The sequence below is a fragment of the Lonchura striata genome, chromosome 1, assembly GCF_050655825.1.
Source record: "Lonchura striata isolate lonStrDom1 chromosome 1, ASM5065582v1, whole genome shotgun sequence".
NCBI classification, from domain to species: domain Eukaryota; kingdom Metazoa; phylum Chordata; class Aves; order Passeriformes; family Estrildidae; genus Lonchura; species Lonchura striata.
This window is the reverse complement of record NC_140703.1, coordinates 92,634,999-92,652,641: the sequence shown is the minus strand read 5'-3', so window position 1 is coordinate 92,652,641 and position 17,643 is coordinate 92,634,999. Positions and strand designations below refer to the sequence as shown.

At 39.4% G+C, this 17,643-nt stretch overlaps 1 protein-coding gene across 4 annotated transcripts in view; it reads right to left on the bottom strand.

Annotated features, from left to right (window-relative positions):
- The window catches only part of RASA3 (RAS p21 protein activator 3), a 170,399-nt gene that overhangs the window by 59,423 nt on the left and 93,333 nt on the right, over positions 1 to 17,643 (bottom strand). For 3 of the 4 annotated variants that reach the window (XM_085558461.1, XM_085558441.1, XM_021545628.4), the window contains one exon: positions 9,002 to 9,096. In XM_085558461.1, coding sequence (XP_085414587.1) covers positions 9,002 to 9,096 — 95 coding nt within the window. Of the gene's footprint in view, positions 1 to 471; positions 6,034 to 9,001; positions 9,097 to 17,643 lie in introns of those variants that run through there. The other variant, XM_085558472.1, reaches the window with a different exon arrangement.

Below are 17,643 nucleotides of genomic sequence, written 5' to 3'. Positions count from 1 at the left end.
TTAAAAATGCAAATACCTTGAAATAAGGCTACAGTAACACTGTAATTTACAGAAAATGTTACTCTTACATAAACACAACGCTTTTCCCCAAATCAATTATACCATTATGCAAAACATAAGAATTCATATGAATAGATTCACTCCTGAGAAATGGCATTAGTTGGGCTTAGAAAATACTAAATAATTTATTTTGCAAAAGGAAGACAAAAAACTGCAATAAATCAGTATCATAAGATCAAAAGTTAATCTAATCAACAAGAAAGAAGGTCAACCTATAATGGATTGATTACACGTACCACAGAAACAGACAACTGCCATGATCTTTGACAGTTTTAAGAAAGAAATTAATACTTTTATTATTAGAAGAACTACTGCAATAATAGCAAGAGTATATTATTGTAGTAGATCTGCAGAGTTTACAAGCAGGAAAGATTAGACAATGCAACAGAAAAAAAAAAAAATCCACTTTACCAAAAGCTGAAACAGTGGCTTCATCTTGCTCAGAGAGAATCCCTCCTTTGGAGCCAGGGATTGAGGCTATTCTCAGTCCTGCATTAGAAGGCTATAATGCTTTCTTTTTTCTGAGAAAAAATCTGGAGGTTTGGCAATTCTGAAGTAGCACATATTGATTACTCAAGACATTTCCATTAACAAATATATCTCAGGGTGTTCCTAGAAGCAGCTATGCTTATTAGCACAATCTTCTCCTTTGGAATGGTAGGACCCCTTTTCAAGGAACAAGCTGAAGGCGTGCCAGTTCAACTGCTGAACACTTCCTTTTCCATCAGCTCCTGCTGGTATGGAGGGCGGGCTCACAGGTCACACCTCCTTCCTAACCACATCTACCAACACATAATGGGGCCAGCCAGCTTCCAGTTTTCAATTATTGATTACAGAAGCCATTGGATTACTGAATTTCTTGTAGGGAATCAGACAGTACTCAAAAGGAAATCAGCAACAAAAAAACTTTTGAAAGGCCTTACTGAGGAAAACACAAATTATACAATGCCTGTTAAATATAATCTTTACTACACATTCTGTTATCTGAAAACAAAACTGAAACTGATTGCAAGTTGTCAAAGAAAAGAAAAAGCAGACTCAAAGTCCTAGTTTTATAGATACAGGGAAAGCCTGTATCCAACTATCTCCTTTCTGCCTGGAATGAAACCATGAGCCACTGTGGATTGAAGCACCAGAAAACAGTTATAAAGCAAATAAAAGTACACAAATCCTACTTAATTGTATTACATTTCCAGCAGTTGCAAATTTGTGGTTTAATTTAACCGCAGTACTTTGAAGGAGAAGAAAATGCACGACCACAGATTATCCTAAAGTTACTCATGACAAAGTTCTGCCATCCTGGCATAAAGTAGTTTTAGCATCCTGAGCAAGGCCTCAGAGGCAGTGTCTGCAAAGGTCACCAGGACACCACTAGTTAAACGCACTCATTTTGCCCTGGAATCTGACACACCCCACCTGAAGCAGCCATTGCAAATTCAAATGCAACATCCAACCCAGCTTAAAACAGATGCAATCTGTTTTCTCAGAGAAATATTTATGAAAAAAGCACTGACAAACACTGATAGGAACTTCTGTGCCTATCTGAGGCTCTAGAAGATGCACAGAAGACTGTCAGTCTGCCTAAAGTTCAACACAGGAGCCAAATCTACCCGAATTTCCTACATCATTTTAAAGCAAGTATCAGCCAGGCCACCAATCTTTTTGTTACTATCAAATTCTTAGAAATCTTTCGTGTTTTAAAATCAAAGGAAAAGAACAAGTCTTCCCTGATTTTAAACAAAATCAGAAAATATTCTGTTTGCTTGAATATTAAGTATCAGGTCAATAGGCTTAATATCCAGGGCTCACACAGCATAATTCACTTCTACAAATGAACAAAAGTTGATATAAAAAAATTCCTAAATAGGCATTTGTTCCTATTAAACCTGCTGGACAAGAGGTTCGTGGTCACCCACCTTTCTACTTCTCACTAGCCTACCCAATTTTGCTGGAAACTTCCCCCTCCAAGGTGGGAAGTTGAAAGTTCTTCCAAACATTTATTCCATATGGGGACACTTTTCCCAACACAACTCAACTCTGCTCATTGCTCAGTAGAATAGGAAGAGGGATGGGGAACAATTTTGGTTCCTTACTCTTCATCCTGCTGGTAGAGTGTGACTGCAAGCAGTCTCACCCCAGCTCCTGGAGAAGGAGGGATGAGATGTAACAGACATGAGCTGTAGGAGAGGACTAGGCTAAGCAGGTGACATGAGCCACAGCTCAAGAGTGACTCATGTCAGCACTGCATTTTTCTTTTTGAATCTCGCTTCAGGACTATGATAACACTGGTGAGTTGGTTCATTTTCCCTTGCTCCAAATTGTCTGGAGAAGTGAGCATTGGAAGAACTCAGCACTGCACAGAGATCACTTCAAATGGGAATAACCTGTGCCATTGTTCAGTCTTTCCAAATTTTATTTCAGAATGTTATTAGGCAGATCATGTCTACTCTGAAACCTTTTTAGCCAACTTCCCAAGAAGTCACTTTCTGCCATCAGTAAAACTTAAAAGCAAACAAGAAAACCGAGCCAAACCCTAAGGGCTCACTAAATGCTGCCCTTCAGGGAGTGTGAGAGGAAAGATCAAGGGTACAGCTACTGCTCTAGGTAAATTCAGCCCTGCAGTATTATCAGCAGTCTCACATAAGGTCAGGCCTAACAGCAGGTCTGAGAGCTGGAGTAAGAAGGAGTTTGTTTGCTGTCTGCATTTGCTGCTTGTAACAGCTGCTCCTTCCTTTAGAAGAGGGCAGCAGGCGGCTGGGAAAGGTCTAAGGATCATACTAGAGATCACAGCCTGCCTGCTGGACCACACAGCAGCTCACAAGAAACTGGAACAAAATCTAGCTGATTGCTGAGGAAAGCGCAGCAGCTCTATTCAGCACTGCACGGGTTCATAAATGCTAAACAAAGCAGAACTGATACCTGCTTGCTCTCCATATGTGCAAGCATGTCAGAATTGCTCAGGAACTGGCAAACAACTTCACATGGCATAACGTTAATCTTCCTGTTTCTCTAAAGGAAGAATACTGCCATATGGTCAAAATCCTCAAAATTAATAATATTTTCTTCTCAAATAGTTTGATGGGATATAATACATAGATGTTGTAAGTGGAAGAGTTTCCCTTCCCCTGACTAATTATGTTCTGCAGATAAAGCCCCATGTATGTTACTTTAGAACCATGTACACTCATTGTTGAGTAGTAGGTGCTCCTCACCACATCATGTTACAGATCAGCTTTTGAAAAGTAATAGACCAAAACTGGATTAGCCGTCTTAGCCCTTTGTGCTGTTAAGTCTGAATACTGTGCTCTTACACTCACATGGGAAGTCTTGCCACAAATCAGGATCTGGTCAATAGCTGCTCTTTCCCTTTACCACAAACATCATTTACCATTGCTGATGCATGGTTCAGTTGTCTCAAGTAATTTTGTCAGTTGGCATTTAGCCTTGAGATTCTCCCCACCCTATCAAAACAGGCATGTAATCTCTCTTTAAAACAACTAGAAGATAGAAGCCTAAGTGCCACTGTTCAAAACATAGAGGGTAGCACCCATTTATTTCCTGTTTGTGGTAGAAAGCTGATACCAAACCAGGAAGCAGCTTCTTCTTTTTACAATTTGCATTTACCCATACTTACAGTAGGCTGTACAAAACGCATCAGTGACTCATTTTTATACTAGATCTATTTAAGTACCTACACAAAGATAGTAAATATCAATGTTCGACAGTGGGCATGCAATGCTCTTAAAACTAAGATAAACTTCTCCATCACACAAGACTTAATGAAGAGCTAATCAAAAAGCCTGTGGTAAAACCTTGGCTCTGAAGAACTCATTGCAAAACTCTCACTCCAGGAAGGGCAAGATTTCATTCACAAAGCCTGACACTTGGAATACATTCAATGGGAAGGTGCTGACAAAAAGTAAACTTTTTCTTGAGTACCACACCATGCCTCAGCTAGATTCTTCTAGCTAATATACAAGCAGTATTTCAGAGCCAGTAGTTATGTCAAGGAAGACAAGAGGATTTTAGGTGTACTCTCCAAACATACCTATAAATAAGGTTTCCCACTAATGAAGTATAGTACACCACATGACACAGTCCATACTCAAGAACAGGCATGTTTAATCAACAATAGTCAGAGGCCTGCATAGACAAAATACTAATGTGGTAAAAGGAAGAGGAAAAGCTTTTGGTGTCTGAAAAAAGTACTTAACATCAGTTAATCTTTGGCACAAACACTGAGTACAGAAGGTTAAAATGTGAGACAATTTGTTTCCTCAGTGTTGGTTATCTGCCCTTTACATGCCTTTTATTTTTATTAAGTTGATAGTCAAACAGATATCTCAGACACATCAAAGTTCTTATGAGAAGGAAGGGGAAATGAGCAATTATCAAGTTTTTGTCAGACTTTTTTTGCCCCAACAATGACTTTACATAAGACCTTGAGCATAATGGCTTTGGAAAAGCATTCTATCATTTAGAACTGAGAACTCAGCTGTAAAAGGACAGGACTATTTCATATCTGTCAATGAGATGGAGGAAGTAACTCAAAGCGTACTTGAAAAAGGGAACTTGTAAAACAAGAGCCTACACAGGAAAACATGTCAGAATAATCTCTTTGCAAGTCCCTCCACTTTAGCATATACTGACAACATGATTTTGAGTATGTTGATGTATAGAGATATTAATCAGAATAGCTATGGATCTTTAACCACTTCACTGATTACAATGTACACAAAGACCATTTAGGCAGCGAAGCTCAAACTTCACAAAACAGACTTGAACTATGAACTTAATGTGAAAAAATATTAAGGAGAAAAACCACTCAAAACCAGGAAAGGCCTTTTAAAGACTGCATGTGCACTTGGGCTTAAATTCCACTGAGAACACATGGACCACTGAGAGCATCTGTCATCTACAGCCCTAGGCAAATATCTGAATCAGTTACTGTTGGGTAAACTTCCTTCTGTGAAAAAAAGGAAAACATTCATGGATCAAAAATGAGGTACACACAATAGCATGGCTATTTTTGCTTCCAGACTTCAAAAAGTATGACAAAGATAATAGAGCAGGTCCTCAAAGACAAATTACTAGTAGAAAAGAAACATGTCCCACATAAGGTGTGCAACATCATGTTCCTACTGTCCTCAAGCAGCTTACAATGTTCTCTCCAATGCTGCTAGCCCCTCCTCTCCAGCTGAAGCTGCCTGATTTGCATTCAACTAGATTATGAACAAAGTTAAGCCATTTTCAGTAATGGCTCAATTCCTGTTCTACTTCTCACTAAAATACTTGGGCTCGTGTACTGTCAGCCACTGGGCATAGTACCGAGAATAATGGCTGCTGTCAACTTTCATTCTGTATTCTATAGAAGAAAACTTCTCAATCACATTTAACATTTTATTCTATATTTAAAAAGGAAATATTCAGGTATCATGTCATTTCATATTTGTATGCCAGACACAAATACAAGATGAAGTTTCATCATTTGTTCTTTACAGAGCATCTCAAAGTTAGCCACCTAGAGCACAATTGCTGTTTCATAACCCAGCTATTCTCAACAGCATCCAGGCTATCCACTGACAGGACTAGAGCAGACTATGCAAGGTGTTATCTTCAAACTATTGAGAGCAAAACCAGCCAGTAAAATGTGGGGGCATTGATGTACCAACAGAGTAAAAGCCTGTCAGCTTCAAGGGGCAGCTACAGCCCACTGCTGACTGACACAGCACTGTGCTCTGGTAGCTACTGCTTTCCACTGACTAGGGCAAAGGGAAGTTCAGATGCACCTGATGATGCTGATTATCTCTCTAGGTAGGTTTGCTAGACCAAATGGTGAACCAAACCCACAAAAAGGTTTGGGTGGGTTGTAATGCCTGTTCTGCATCTGTGGGCTGAGCAGCTGCAGTCCCACCTCTACTGCTCCATGTGAGACAGAACACAAGGTGCTGGTGAGATCACAGGCCTCTCAGCAGCACTCAGCCCAGACATACAATGCTCTCATTTTTTCTGCAACATGAGCAATCATGCCAGACTCCTTTACTTGCTGTCAAGCAATAAATGGAGGTGGCATTAAAGCATCTGACAGTAATATTCATATCTGTGTGGTATGACAATTACTGTAGTTCTGCTGTCAGTAACATCCTTATCTGCAATAAAATTTATGAAGCCATAATCACACTCCTGACAATACAAAGCACCTTTATAAGAGACTAAGAATTGGCAATGTTGTAAAAACCATAAAACTAGATTCAAAGTCTCAAGCTAAACACCTTGGAAACAATCTCCAGTAAAGTTATACAACATTAACACTTACTGATTTTTTGAAGTATACAGGAACTCATACAAATGAGGTACAAACCATGCTGAACAAAAGATTAAATTCCTCTCATTAAACTTCAGATAGCTCAAAATAATCAGTTCCTATACCACAAATGTTATCTCTAATTTCAAATCAGTCTTTCTGTTCCAAAAAAATGAAGTACTGCATCCCAGAAGTGGGCCACAAGAAACACAGCATCCAATATCATTAACATTTTAAAAATACATTATTTTTAAGGTGGTTTTCAGTTTCTGACTGTGCTGGCTGCTCTGCTTAAGGCTACACTGCTTCACACAGGGTAAAGGTAAGTCCCTCATCGGTTTATTGTTCTTACCCAGTTTCTTTCATATCATGGCCTAATGAATAAGAAATAATTAGAAACCTGGTTGCTTTTTAAATTTATCAATCTGACAGCATAACCCAAAGCAGTCACAATCTTTCTGACATTTACTCTCACTGTATTCAAAGTGTGGGAGCAACAATAGCTTACCTCAATAGAGCGCTGTGATGCATAACTAAGTAGCCACAAAGTGATCTACAACATGGAAAACAGTACTACAGCCACTGGCTGACAAAAGCAGAAGATGCAGGAATTTCCTGGCCTACAGCTCAATGTTTAATTCACTAGATTGCATTGGAAATACTGCTAGAATGATAAAACTACAATGATCGTTAGAAAAAATAGAATGATAGCTAGAATTATAGCTGCCACATTAAGACTGACTTTGTTCTAGTATTTGCATGATTCACTGAAAATGTTAGCTATTAAAAATTTCTTAAACTATTTTCTATAAAACTGGAACATTGTAAAAATACACATCATTAATACGAGTATTCTATTTTCCCTTACAAATCATGAAGTGCTGAGGACAACTGAGATACTGCAAATGTAAAAGATACAAACAAAAAATTTCATTTGGCTATCTTCACTTGCATAAGAATTCACATAAAATATTTACAAATTTGCTCCCACTGTTATGGAAAACCAAGCCCTCTTGCAGTCTCAACATAAAGACCAAGGAACATTTAAATAAATGGATAAAATCAGAGTATCATGTAAATCATATTTACACTACTAGTAATAAATGCTTATCATGGAGCCCAGAAACAGACTTTAAAAGTTGTGCTCTAGTATGGATGCAAACAGCAGAAGTGATAAACTACATAATTATGAACAGAGAACATGCTTCCAGCAAATCCTGTGCTCCTCATCACTCACAGCTAGAGCTGTCTGCACCTTACAACAGCAGTAACTGCTGCCCTGGAAAGCACCCTGGTCTAAAAAGCTTCCACAAATTCACTCTGTATAAATATTGTAACAAAACAAACAATGCAGAAGCTTATCTAAATATTGGCTTTCTTCAACTGATAAATTACAAAGGGAAAGTTTTCATATCCTACAGGAAATAAATGCTTATCTATTGTTCTAAAGGCACTGTCATAAGAGGCTTTGGGGTAAGAAGACAGGGACACTCCAGGGTAAACAGAATAGATCTTACAGTCAAAAGCCTGTTAAAAGCCTTTCCATCACCAGTGACACTGAAATGTAGCATTAAAGAGGATCAATATTTTACAAGAGAATGTCACAGGCTGAAGAGGCTTTCCTGAGGCTCTCTTTGTATCACATGCACAACAGTATACTATTTGTCTCTCCCAACAGAAAGAAAACCTAGTTTTGCATGTATTTTCACGTACACTTCACCATACATGACCACAATGTATGTTGGAATGTGTGTGCATTTTAAGTGTCATTTTCCACCCTGGTATGTGCAGACTTGCACACAGACTGGAAAGCCAAGACACAGTCTCTAACCCTACCATACAGCAGTATCTAAGAGGACTTTCCCCTTGCATTTATCTGAGACTTTTGCACAGGCCAGATATTCGTGTCTCCTCCTAAACAAATATTGTGGTTCAAAAGTGATCTGTAATATATACTTACAGGAGAAAAAAAAAGTAACTGGCATGGCATCCTGGTATATAATTTTGATTTCTTGCTTTGTTATAATGACTGTTTTCACAAGACCAAATGTCACAATAGAAAATAGAATCTGCTTCAAAAGAAAAGTACAGAAAGAGGACAGACACTGTGTATAAAAAATTCGCAAAATACCAAACCCTAAATGTAATTTAGGACTGAAGTAATACAATTATCAGCATTACCATTGTAGGGAAGAGGGCCTAGAGATCTGGCAAGGAAAGTTTTTCACATTTGAGATGTACTTGTTGCCATTCCTGTGGCAATCTGCCAACATAATTATTTTAAGCAGTACCTGCAGATACTATTTGCAAGATGGCTCCACTCCCCGAGGAATCAACTGTTATTTATAGGGCCTGAAGTTATTTGATACTTGAGATAAAGACACACTCCTTGTATCAGTGACCTGACAGTTCACATTGTTTTAATTATTTCTGTAGGCAGAATCCTAACCCCCAGTGATTTATGCACACTTGTAATCCACCCAACACTTTTCAGGTGGATAACCCAACCATACTAGTGGGCAATGCTTCCTTTCTGTAGGGAAGCAACACATCTGTCCCAGAGCTATGAAACCCATGAAACTGCCATGGCCTTGTTACAGATACTCTTTGCCAAGATATTTTTTTTAACCATCTCACCTGTACTTCTGAATCAGCATCAACATGCTGGAGTTGGAACCAGGTGTCTCTGTTATGATACTTCTGCAGATCTTCTTTCTGTATAGCCACCTTTCCTGAAATAAAACAAACCAGAAGCACAGTTTAAGACATGCCATAGCTCTACCAAGATATATTTCCATCAAAACCAAGTTGCAAAATATTGATTTAGGGCCTGTCCTATTCAATAAAGGCTTTAGAACAAGGAAAGATTTTTTTTGGGGAAATACTTCTTTACACAATACATAATGATGAGCATAATACTGATGGATCATGCAATTCTGATAAGCATCTTTTTCCACTGCATTTTGTGAATGACTTGGAAATTCCTGAAGTCTTACTCACCTAGCACAGTGAAGCACTGGATGCTATGGACAAGATTGTAAATATGCTTATAACAAAAATATTATTATTTCTCTGACATGCAATTAAACTTGTGGGAAGTAAAAGCTTGGAAACTGTTGCAGAGGCGTTTTGTTTTTTTTTATGGCTGATGTCTTTAACAATCCCAAATTAAATGTTCCACACATATTATTGCCAACAATATTTCAGGATGAGCATTTCATTGTATAGTTTTGTAGGAGAAGGAAAACAACTACAGATGTCAAGACTTCCATATCTGCATTTGTCAACCTCTCTCTCACTCAAATCTTTCAGACTTGGCATTACACAAGCCAGAACCACCCAAGGGCTATCCCTGACTCTAGAGAAAAGTCAGGGGGAATACCCACCCCAAAACACTGAAGAGTTTTAACTCTCATGTTTTTACACCCCTCTTTTTAAAACATTCTCCTGTTTTAAAACAAAAGCAAATTATCTGTTGTGGTAGGTTCCATAACAGCACCAGTTCCACGCTGTGAACTAAGAGCCCACGTGACTGTGAAGGGTAAATGCAGAAATTTCTGTCCTGCACAAGCTCTCTCAGGCTGTATGTAAAGCACTCTCTGAGGAGCAGTCAAACTTTTTCCAAGCATCCTTCTTTATATACACAAAGCTGAGTGTGGCATGCCTGAGGAGCACATGACCCTCAGAAAGCTGCTTTGGGTTGGGTGGCTCCCCAGGCACTGAGCAAAGCAGCATGTTTGAAGTGAAAGAATCCAGGGCAGTCAGAGACACTGACAAGGCTTGAGGAAGCTGGGGTTTGGCAATGTGGCTGGGTAGACTTCTGCTGCTAAAGTGAGTTGCTCACATAAAGTTTGCAACCACTGCTTTGTCATAGAAACACATACTTCTTTAACCAAATGTTGTGAGATAAAATTCACCAATGGGTATAGTTTTGTGAGAAAAAGAGTACCAAGGCTACCTAAATTTATGCAGTTTGACCAGATGTCAGTAATACATTGCTCCAGCAAATGTTAACACATTTACAAAGGGAAAAAAAAAAAAAAAAAAAGAAAAAAAGAAGAAAAAAAACCAAGAACACAAGATCAAAGACTACAAAAGTGGCAAACACAAATAAGTACCGTCCTTTCAAAAATCAAAAAGCTTACACAAGTCCTAGCGGCAAGTTATTACACACCAGCATTCCCTCAATTTATGGCCTTTTCCTTTAGCTGGATGGCTTCCCCTAGCCCTCCTGTTTGCTGGGCTATACCCCATACCATGTGGCAGCTGCATTCTTCTGTCACCTCAGGCTGTTTCTGATGACAATTTCCAGATTTCCAGTCCCAGTTCCTAAACTATCCTGCCATTCTTTCACAACTGCCCTCCACAGTATCTGCCAGGGTTTCTGCTCTAGCTTCCCTTTCAGAACTTCTGACCCGTTACTTCTAAGTCTTGTTCATTCTGTCCTCAGCACCATCTTCTCACTGCTTGGCCTGCAGAGATCATCAGCTCCATCTCCTCTCAAACATCTAACTAGAAATTAACAAGGGAGATTCTATTGAATATGCGGAGCAAGCCACTTGAAACCTGCTGGTAAAGCAATATTTAAAATACACAAGCCTAGAAAATAATATGGCAGGAAGGGTAAATAAGACATCTGAACTGTGCTGAACAGAAGACACCAATTTATTCTGCTGGGAATCCATAGGATGACAACTGTGTTTTTAAAAAGCTTCTACTTTTATCCCCCAACCACAGTGGTTTGTGGGAAACCTAGTTTCTCTAAAACACTTTGAGAGGAAAACATTGAAATGCATGACCTTCCACTAATTGCTTTGGACCTCACTTGAAATTGTTTACTTTCACTGATTGCTATCCTCACTCTACCCTTTAATCTCTTGCAGAAATCCTCCACTCAACTGCAGCATTGCACACACTTTGCAAACACCATTGCACAGGCTTTGCAAACACCGTCACCTGCCATCATCTCATTCAGAGTCACCTCCATGTAAGGAGTGCCTTGCAGAAAACTCGAGGATGGTTTCCCAATACCTGCATCTGTACGTGGCATAAATGGTGTGATCGCTGCCCCCCCTCTTCCAGCAGGGAAATCCACTGCTCCCTGCATGAAGGATGGCAGGGTAACCCAGATGGGGCTGGTCACAAAGTCAGCACATGATTGCAGCACAAAGTGTTCACAGGCAATGGCACGTGCCTCCAGCTCTGAGAGAGTTAACGTGGTGATACAACTGTTTTGATTAGGAAACTGTTTGAACAGCACTGTTTGCTCTGCACACAAGCAAGTTTTATTAATGACTGAAACTTATAGACTGGGCTGGCTAGTATCTAGGGGTTTTCACTGCATACCAAACGATCCACGAAGAAGAAAAATCTACTAGGGAAAGAGAAAAGGGTGGCAGTAAAAAGAGAGCCTACAGTTTGGTCAGTCTAAACGTATATGACGATATATTACTGATAAGATAGAATGTTTGATCTGCCCTGATAAACAGTTCTCTGCATACACACAGAGGAGCTCCCCTTTCAATTTGTGAATAAAACTTTTCACCTGCACCAGCCATGTCCCATATGCTCATCCAGCTCATACTCCTCCTCATCACCAGACCTACATAAAACACAGTGCAGGTGCTGAGCACAGTCATGTTTCTGCCCTGGTCTGCACAGTCACTGCTCTTCCACTGGCTGACCTACACCTGACCTGGCTCAAACAACTTCCACAGCACCAGAACTAGGCTAAATCTAGGCCAATAATCACGAGCTGTTGGCACCTGTCATTTGACCTGACACTACACGATAAGAACCTGTAATTCTCTCTGAAGATAAACACGACACAAGAGGTCAGAAAGATTTACCACCACTCATTTAAAGGATGTTTTTCTCTTTGTGGTTCCTCAGCATGCTCCCGAACTCGAGCCCATTGTCTCCCACTCTTTCTCAAGACTTGGATGGCTTCCAGACAGCATCAAGAAACTCTAAATCTTACACCTGAGGCACCCAGCCACTCCTGCTGGTTTCCTCAGAGTGGCCCTAGGCTGCAGAGTCTGCATTAGTTTAAGCTTTTAAACACTGTATGGGAAGAGGCAGGAAATAGCCGAGCTTGTTGAATTATGTAAGGTGTAATTTCAAAACTTAGTATAAGTTACATTTTTAGAAATTAGATTCTCAGTGATAACCAGCAAAGATGAATTAAAAACATTCTTCTCATCTGAACGAATTTCTTTCTGAAGCCTGATGCTCACCAGGACCTCAGACTGGGGGAGGGTAGGAAAACCTCACAGACCCTGGTGTGTTTTCCATACATATGGCAGCTTTTTCCCTATGACCAGCCCCCTCTCCAGACTGAAAAGATCTTCACTGCAACATTTAAATCCTAAGGTCTGTGTTCAAAACAAAGGTGCAACATGCCACAACTGAGCTCTTCCTTCTGTGAACCTCTCTTTAGGGAAAAAATAATATACCTATTATTGAGGAGACAGCTTACAGATTAATAAAGTTACTACCTAGGCCCTGGATGGCTTTAATGCTGTGAATTCCACTTTATAATCCCTGGTACAAACTGATTTAAGAGCCTCCTATGTTCTCCACCCATGCATCCCTGTCCTCTCAAGCAGGGCATACTGAAACTGTTGAGGAAATCAAGCTAATCTAAAACAATCCAAACAATGAAAATAAACATTCTGTGCAAGGAGAAGATAATAAGAAATAAGTTTCATGGGTCACATGTGGGTGGTGTTGGCATTTTTAACACAAAGGTCATTTCAACTGACCTGTTTTAGAGTTTCCCCACTCAAGAGTCACATTATCATAGCTAGAAGACAGAAGACAGTAGGAAATCAGTAATCTGGGCACAGAGGCAGAGATTTTGAACAGAGAAGGGTAGGAATTTCTGGCTATACTGCCTGGGAAAGTGCTTGTGGAAGCACCACACCCTCAGTGCCCATACTTCACTGGTTACAAACATTTTTCCAAAACAAGTCAATGCAGCCCATTAACCTGTCCCTGAACATGCCTAGGCTTGTTTAATCAGGGTCAATATCTCCATACAAAGACTAACAGAATTTGGCTCAGGCATTCTCCATCCTTCTGTCAGACCTTCTCAGACCTTCTGTCTGCATTACCTGTTGGTGACAAAAGCGTCAGGCATTGGCTGAAGGATTACATCCCACCTTTTAAGAGTAATTTTCTAGGTTGCAGATGAGATATGTGAATATTTATGACAGATGCTACACTAGTAGAAGATTTCTTTACTGAAAAAGTAGCACAGCAGCAATAGGAAAGGAGCTTGTCATTCTAAAAGGGCACAAGGCTCTACCTGAACCATGATCCAACACATTTGGATCCAACAGTTATTTTACAGAAACCTAAACTGAGAGCATTTCAGAAGCTCTTGTACCTTCCCTGTAGGTTATCTTTATCTTGGAATACTTACACAGTGAGAACAGAATTTTACACACTGCTGCCAGGTGAGCTGATATGATAATATGCTTCATTAACAATGACTGTAGTACAGTTAATTTACAGCAAAGGGTTAGGTCCGAGTCACACATTGAAAGGCCCCAAAGCCTAATGAACTCAGTCTTCTCTCAGCCCTGAACAGAGACTTTGTCTCCTTCCTATATAATGTAGTATTCGGCAACAAGCGAGCCCCAAAGTTACTTCAGAAGTTGCTTCATGTTAGAATGTTAAGTGCACAGACACACTGTATCACTCTATTGATTTAATATAACTGATAAGAAGTGCCACAAAGAAAATAGCTTTCAATAGCTGGAAAGACTAGGGACAAATCAGAACCAATTTTAATCAACATTTTAGGCTGTGAGATCCTAATTATCTTGACACAAAAAGCATCACTGCTATTCCAGCCTACCTAGATGTTTAGAGTTATCTGCATGAAAGGTTATTTGCCTTTAAATAAAAGTACAGAAATTCTTCCTGCCTTTTTCAATAACAGCACAAATTCACTCACCTCTCCCATAACACAGTGAAAAAGATCGAAACAAGCAAACTCCCAACTCCCTGTTTCAGAATTACAGAGTTGAGAATTAGGGGCAACCTAAGGCTTCAGAGGCTTAGAAGCAGCAGAATTGTTTCCTCCTGGCTCCTGTGCAGTGCACCGTGAAGCACAAGCACTATTAGACCATCTGCTACAACGGGTAAGAATTTAGTGGCAATAATAGCAGAACACTTCCAGCACAGCATTAGTGCATCCACAGAGAGTACTGAAGTATGTGATATTCATGACCTCAATTTCATTTGTTTAGGTTTTTTAAACTAGCCCAAATATACTAAGAACTCACTTAGTAATTCCATTTCCCCCTTGGTGGGATTTATCTTGTATCATAAGGCAGAGAAAAATAGGCTGTGGACAAAATACAGCTTCTATCCTTAGTCACAATGGTCACAAAGCAAGAGATCTCACCTGGCTTCCATATGAATTTCTCCTTGCCCTCCCTGCTAAAAACAGCAAAACTCCCAAAGAACCCTCCTCAACCACATCCCTGGTATCAGCTCTGTGCCCTTACAATGGCCCTACGTTTGGGACACTGGGTATGGCCTGTGGCTGGTTGCAGTGGGAGAGCAGTCCTGAACTCCAGACTTGCAGTCACCACTGTCTGCCTTCCAGCAGGCACCAAAACCCTGAGCATGGCACCAGCACAAAAAACCACCACATTCATTCCCTCATTCTACATACAGACAATATTAAAACTTGTCCTTGTGTTAGGAGGAGGACTGCATGAAAAGACAGTCGATGTTCTAGCACATTATGCTCAGTAGTTTTGTTTGTATCTGTATTGATAGGATGAAGAAAAAATACCACCTTTTGAAAGCTCTACTTTGGTTCCCTGCTCTTGGGACTACCCATCAGGTTAAAAGATATTGTGAGTGCATCCTAACAACTTATTCTATGTAGAGTATTTATTTTAACCTTTCTATGTAGCTGCAGAGAACCTTTTCCAGGATAATTCTAGTTTGTATCTTTTTGAGACTTGCCATTGTGGAAGAGTCATCTGTTTCCTTTATTTCATTAGTAGTTGTATTTATATCATACTGAGTATATATGTTACTCCCATGTCATCTACCAGTACATTACAAAAACAGCAAACCACTGCCTAACCCATGGTCAGGCTAGAGGAAACCAAGGAACACTATTTTCTACTGAAATTTTCATCTCTGCTTCATGCTCTATTGGAGGATCTTTCCTGCATTTAACTAGCAAGAAGCACAGTTCATGAGGGATGATTCTTTCAAGTTCTTTTCTTTTAAGCCAGTAAAATACTGAAATAAAAATGTGATGCTGCAGCTACATTTGGTAACAATTACCTAATAACAGTAGATGGTTTGCTTAGATGTTTGGTAATAAATTATGGCAACTCTACAAACATACCTCCTTAGCTTTGGAAGTAACCATTAACAAAGGCACAGGTAATTCAAACATGCAAGCCTCAAACAATTTAATTCCAAGGTGTTTTCACTTTGTGCCTCCAAGAGCTACGAGTTGATTTCATCTACTTTAGTCCAGATTAGCTAAATTTAACTACTTCTGAAGGCAAATTTGTTTTAGTGCTTTACTTTCCTTCACCTCATCCAGCATTAAGCAGGAAAAGATCTACAACCTGCCAGGATACAATGGCCACAAGTCTCAATTTGTCATACAACACACCTAACACCCTGTATGAAGGTGACTTAGAGCAGCTAAGTTATTGTAAATGTAATTAACAGAACCTTACACTTGTCTTCTCCCACTGGTTTTCTGCTCCTTCATTGAAAAACTTTCATGTTTCACATCTGTGCTTTATTCAGCAGCATTCCATCCCCATCAGCACAGCAGCATTTTGTTCTATTCAGTTCCTGCTTAGCACCAATGTTGGCAAGTCAGTTTCATGTATCTCTTGCCAAAACAAATGAAGTGCTGAGGTGAAAAAACCAAACTGTCTTAAGCAGAGAATAAATAATTATGTACTTCTCACCTGAAGGACAGATGATATCAACTAATCTCTCACCAAAGTGTTAAGAGATTTGGTGTGGCATATTTCCTGTTTTGAGTTGATCTGTATGTTGAAGGTCACAGCCTGGCAGCCTGAGCTATTCATTACACACTTAGAATACCAGCTCATGGCATGTCATAAACATTGTTTTCTTCACTAAATCTCGCTCAGTTATTGAGGTGTGAGAAGCCCAGGTTATTGTTATTGCAGACACAGCATGTCTCATTCAACATCTCTAAAGAGCTGAAAAATATCAAAACAATCATTAAAGAACATTTACCTGATACAGCAGCACTACTATGCTAATATTCCTTCTGCTGCGTCTAGCCAGAGATGGCTTTTTTCCCCCATTATTACTGGAGGGGCACCAATTGAGTTTTTCAAGTTAGCCTCATCTCCTCCGTTTTTCTCATTCTAACATCTAGAAGGAAATAACTATTCTACATATTATAAACACATATTCCAGCAAATTGGCCTATTACTGCTATTTGATCATTCAGAAACAAACAAATGCAATTTTAAAATGCATTTACCATTGCCTTCAGTAGTATATTTCCTACTGAAAGCATCTCAGCATACTGTATAAATCAGGACATAAACTCTATCCAGTAACAGTCAATATCATTTAAACAACAACTTAAAACTAGTTTACTTTCACAGTAATTGTTTGCTATATTTCATTTTAAAAAGAGAAAAATAATCTCAGATTCACTGAACTCTGCATTTTCTTCATTATATTTGCATTTCAACCAGCATCCAATATTCTTCCAAGACACAATGGCTCAAAATTTGTGTCTGTTAAGACAACAAAATCCCAGATGACTTAGCAATTATGATTAAGAAAATGCAAATACGCAAATGCAAATCTGTAATAAGCAAACATGCAGACTCAAAAGACATCTTTATCTGCACAATCCTCCCATCCTGTATGCCTAAATACTACAGTATGTTCCAAAACATATCTGCACACATGTTCCAGTTTGAGTTTGCTTGACTCTTCTCAGAAGTTTGTGTCAGAGGTTTCAGGGGGTTCTTGTTTCTCATATTCTCTCTCCCACATCTTCCGCTTTTGGTACCTTAACCATTCTCATCTGTCACACACTGAGTTGCATTTCTGAAGTTAAAGAATTTGCCATCACAAACTTCTACTTCATATTTGAATAAATAAAAGCATGCCTGATCTCCAGTAACCCTGGAAGTCAGAATTGTAACACCAAGAGAAACTCCTGGAAACATTTAACAGTGGACCAAAAGGAATTCTGCTAACCAACCATCTACAAAAAGTAGCTACTTGCT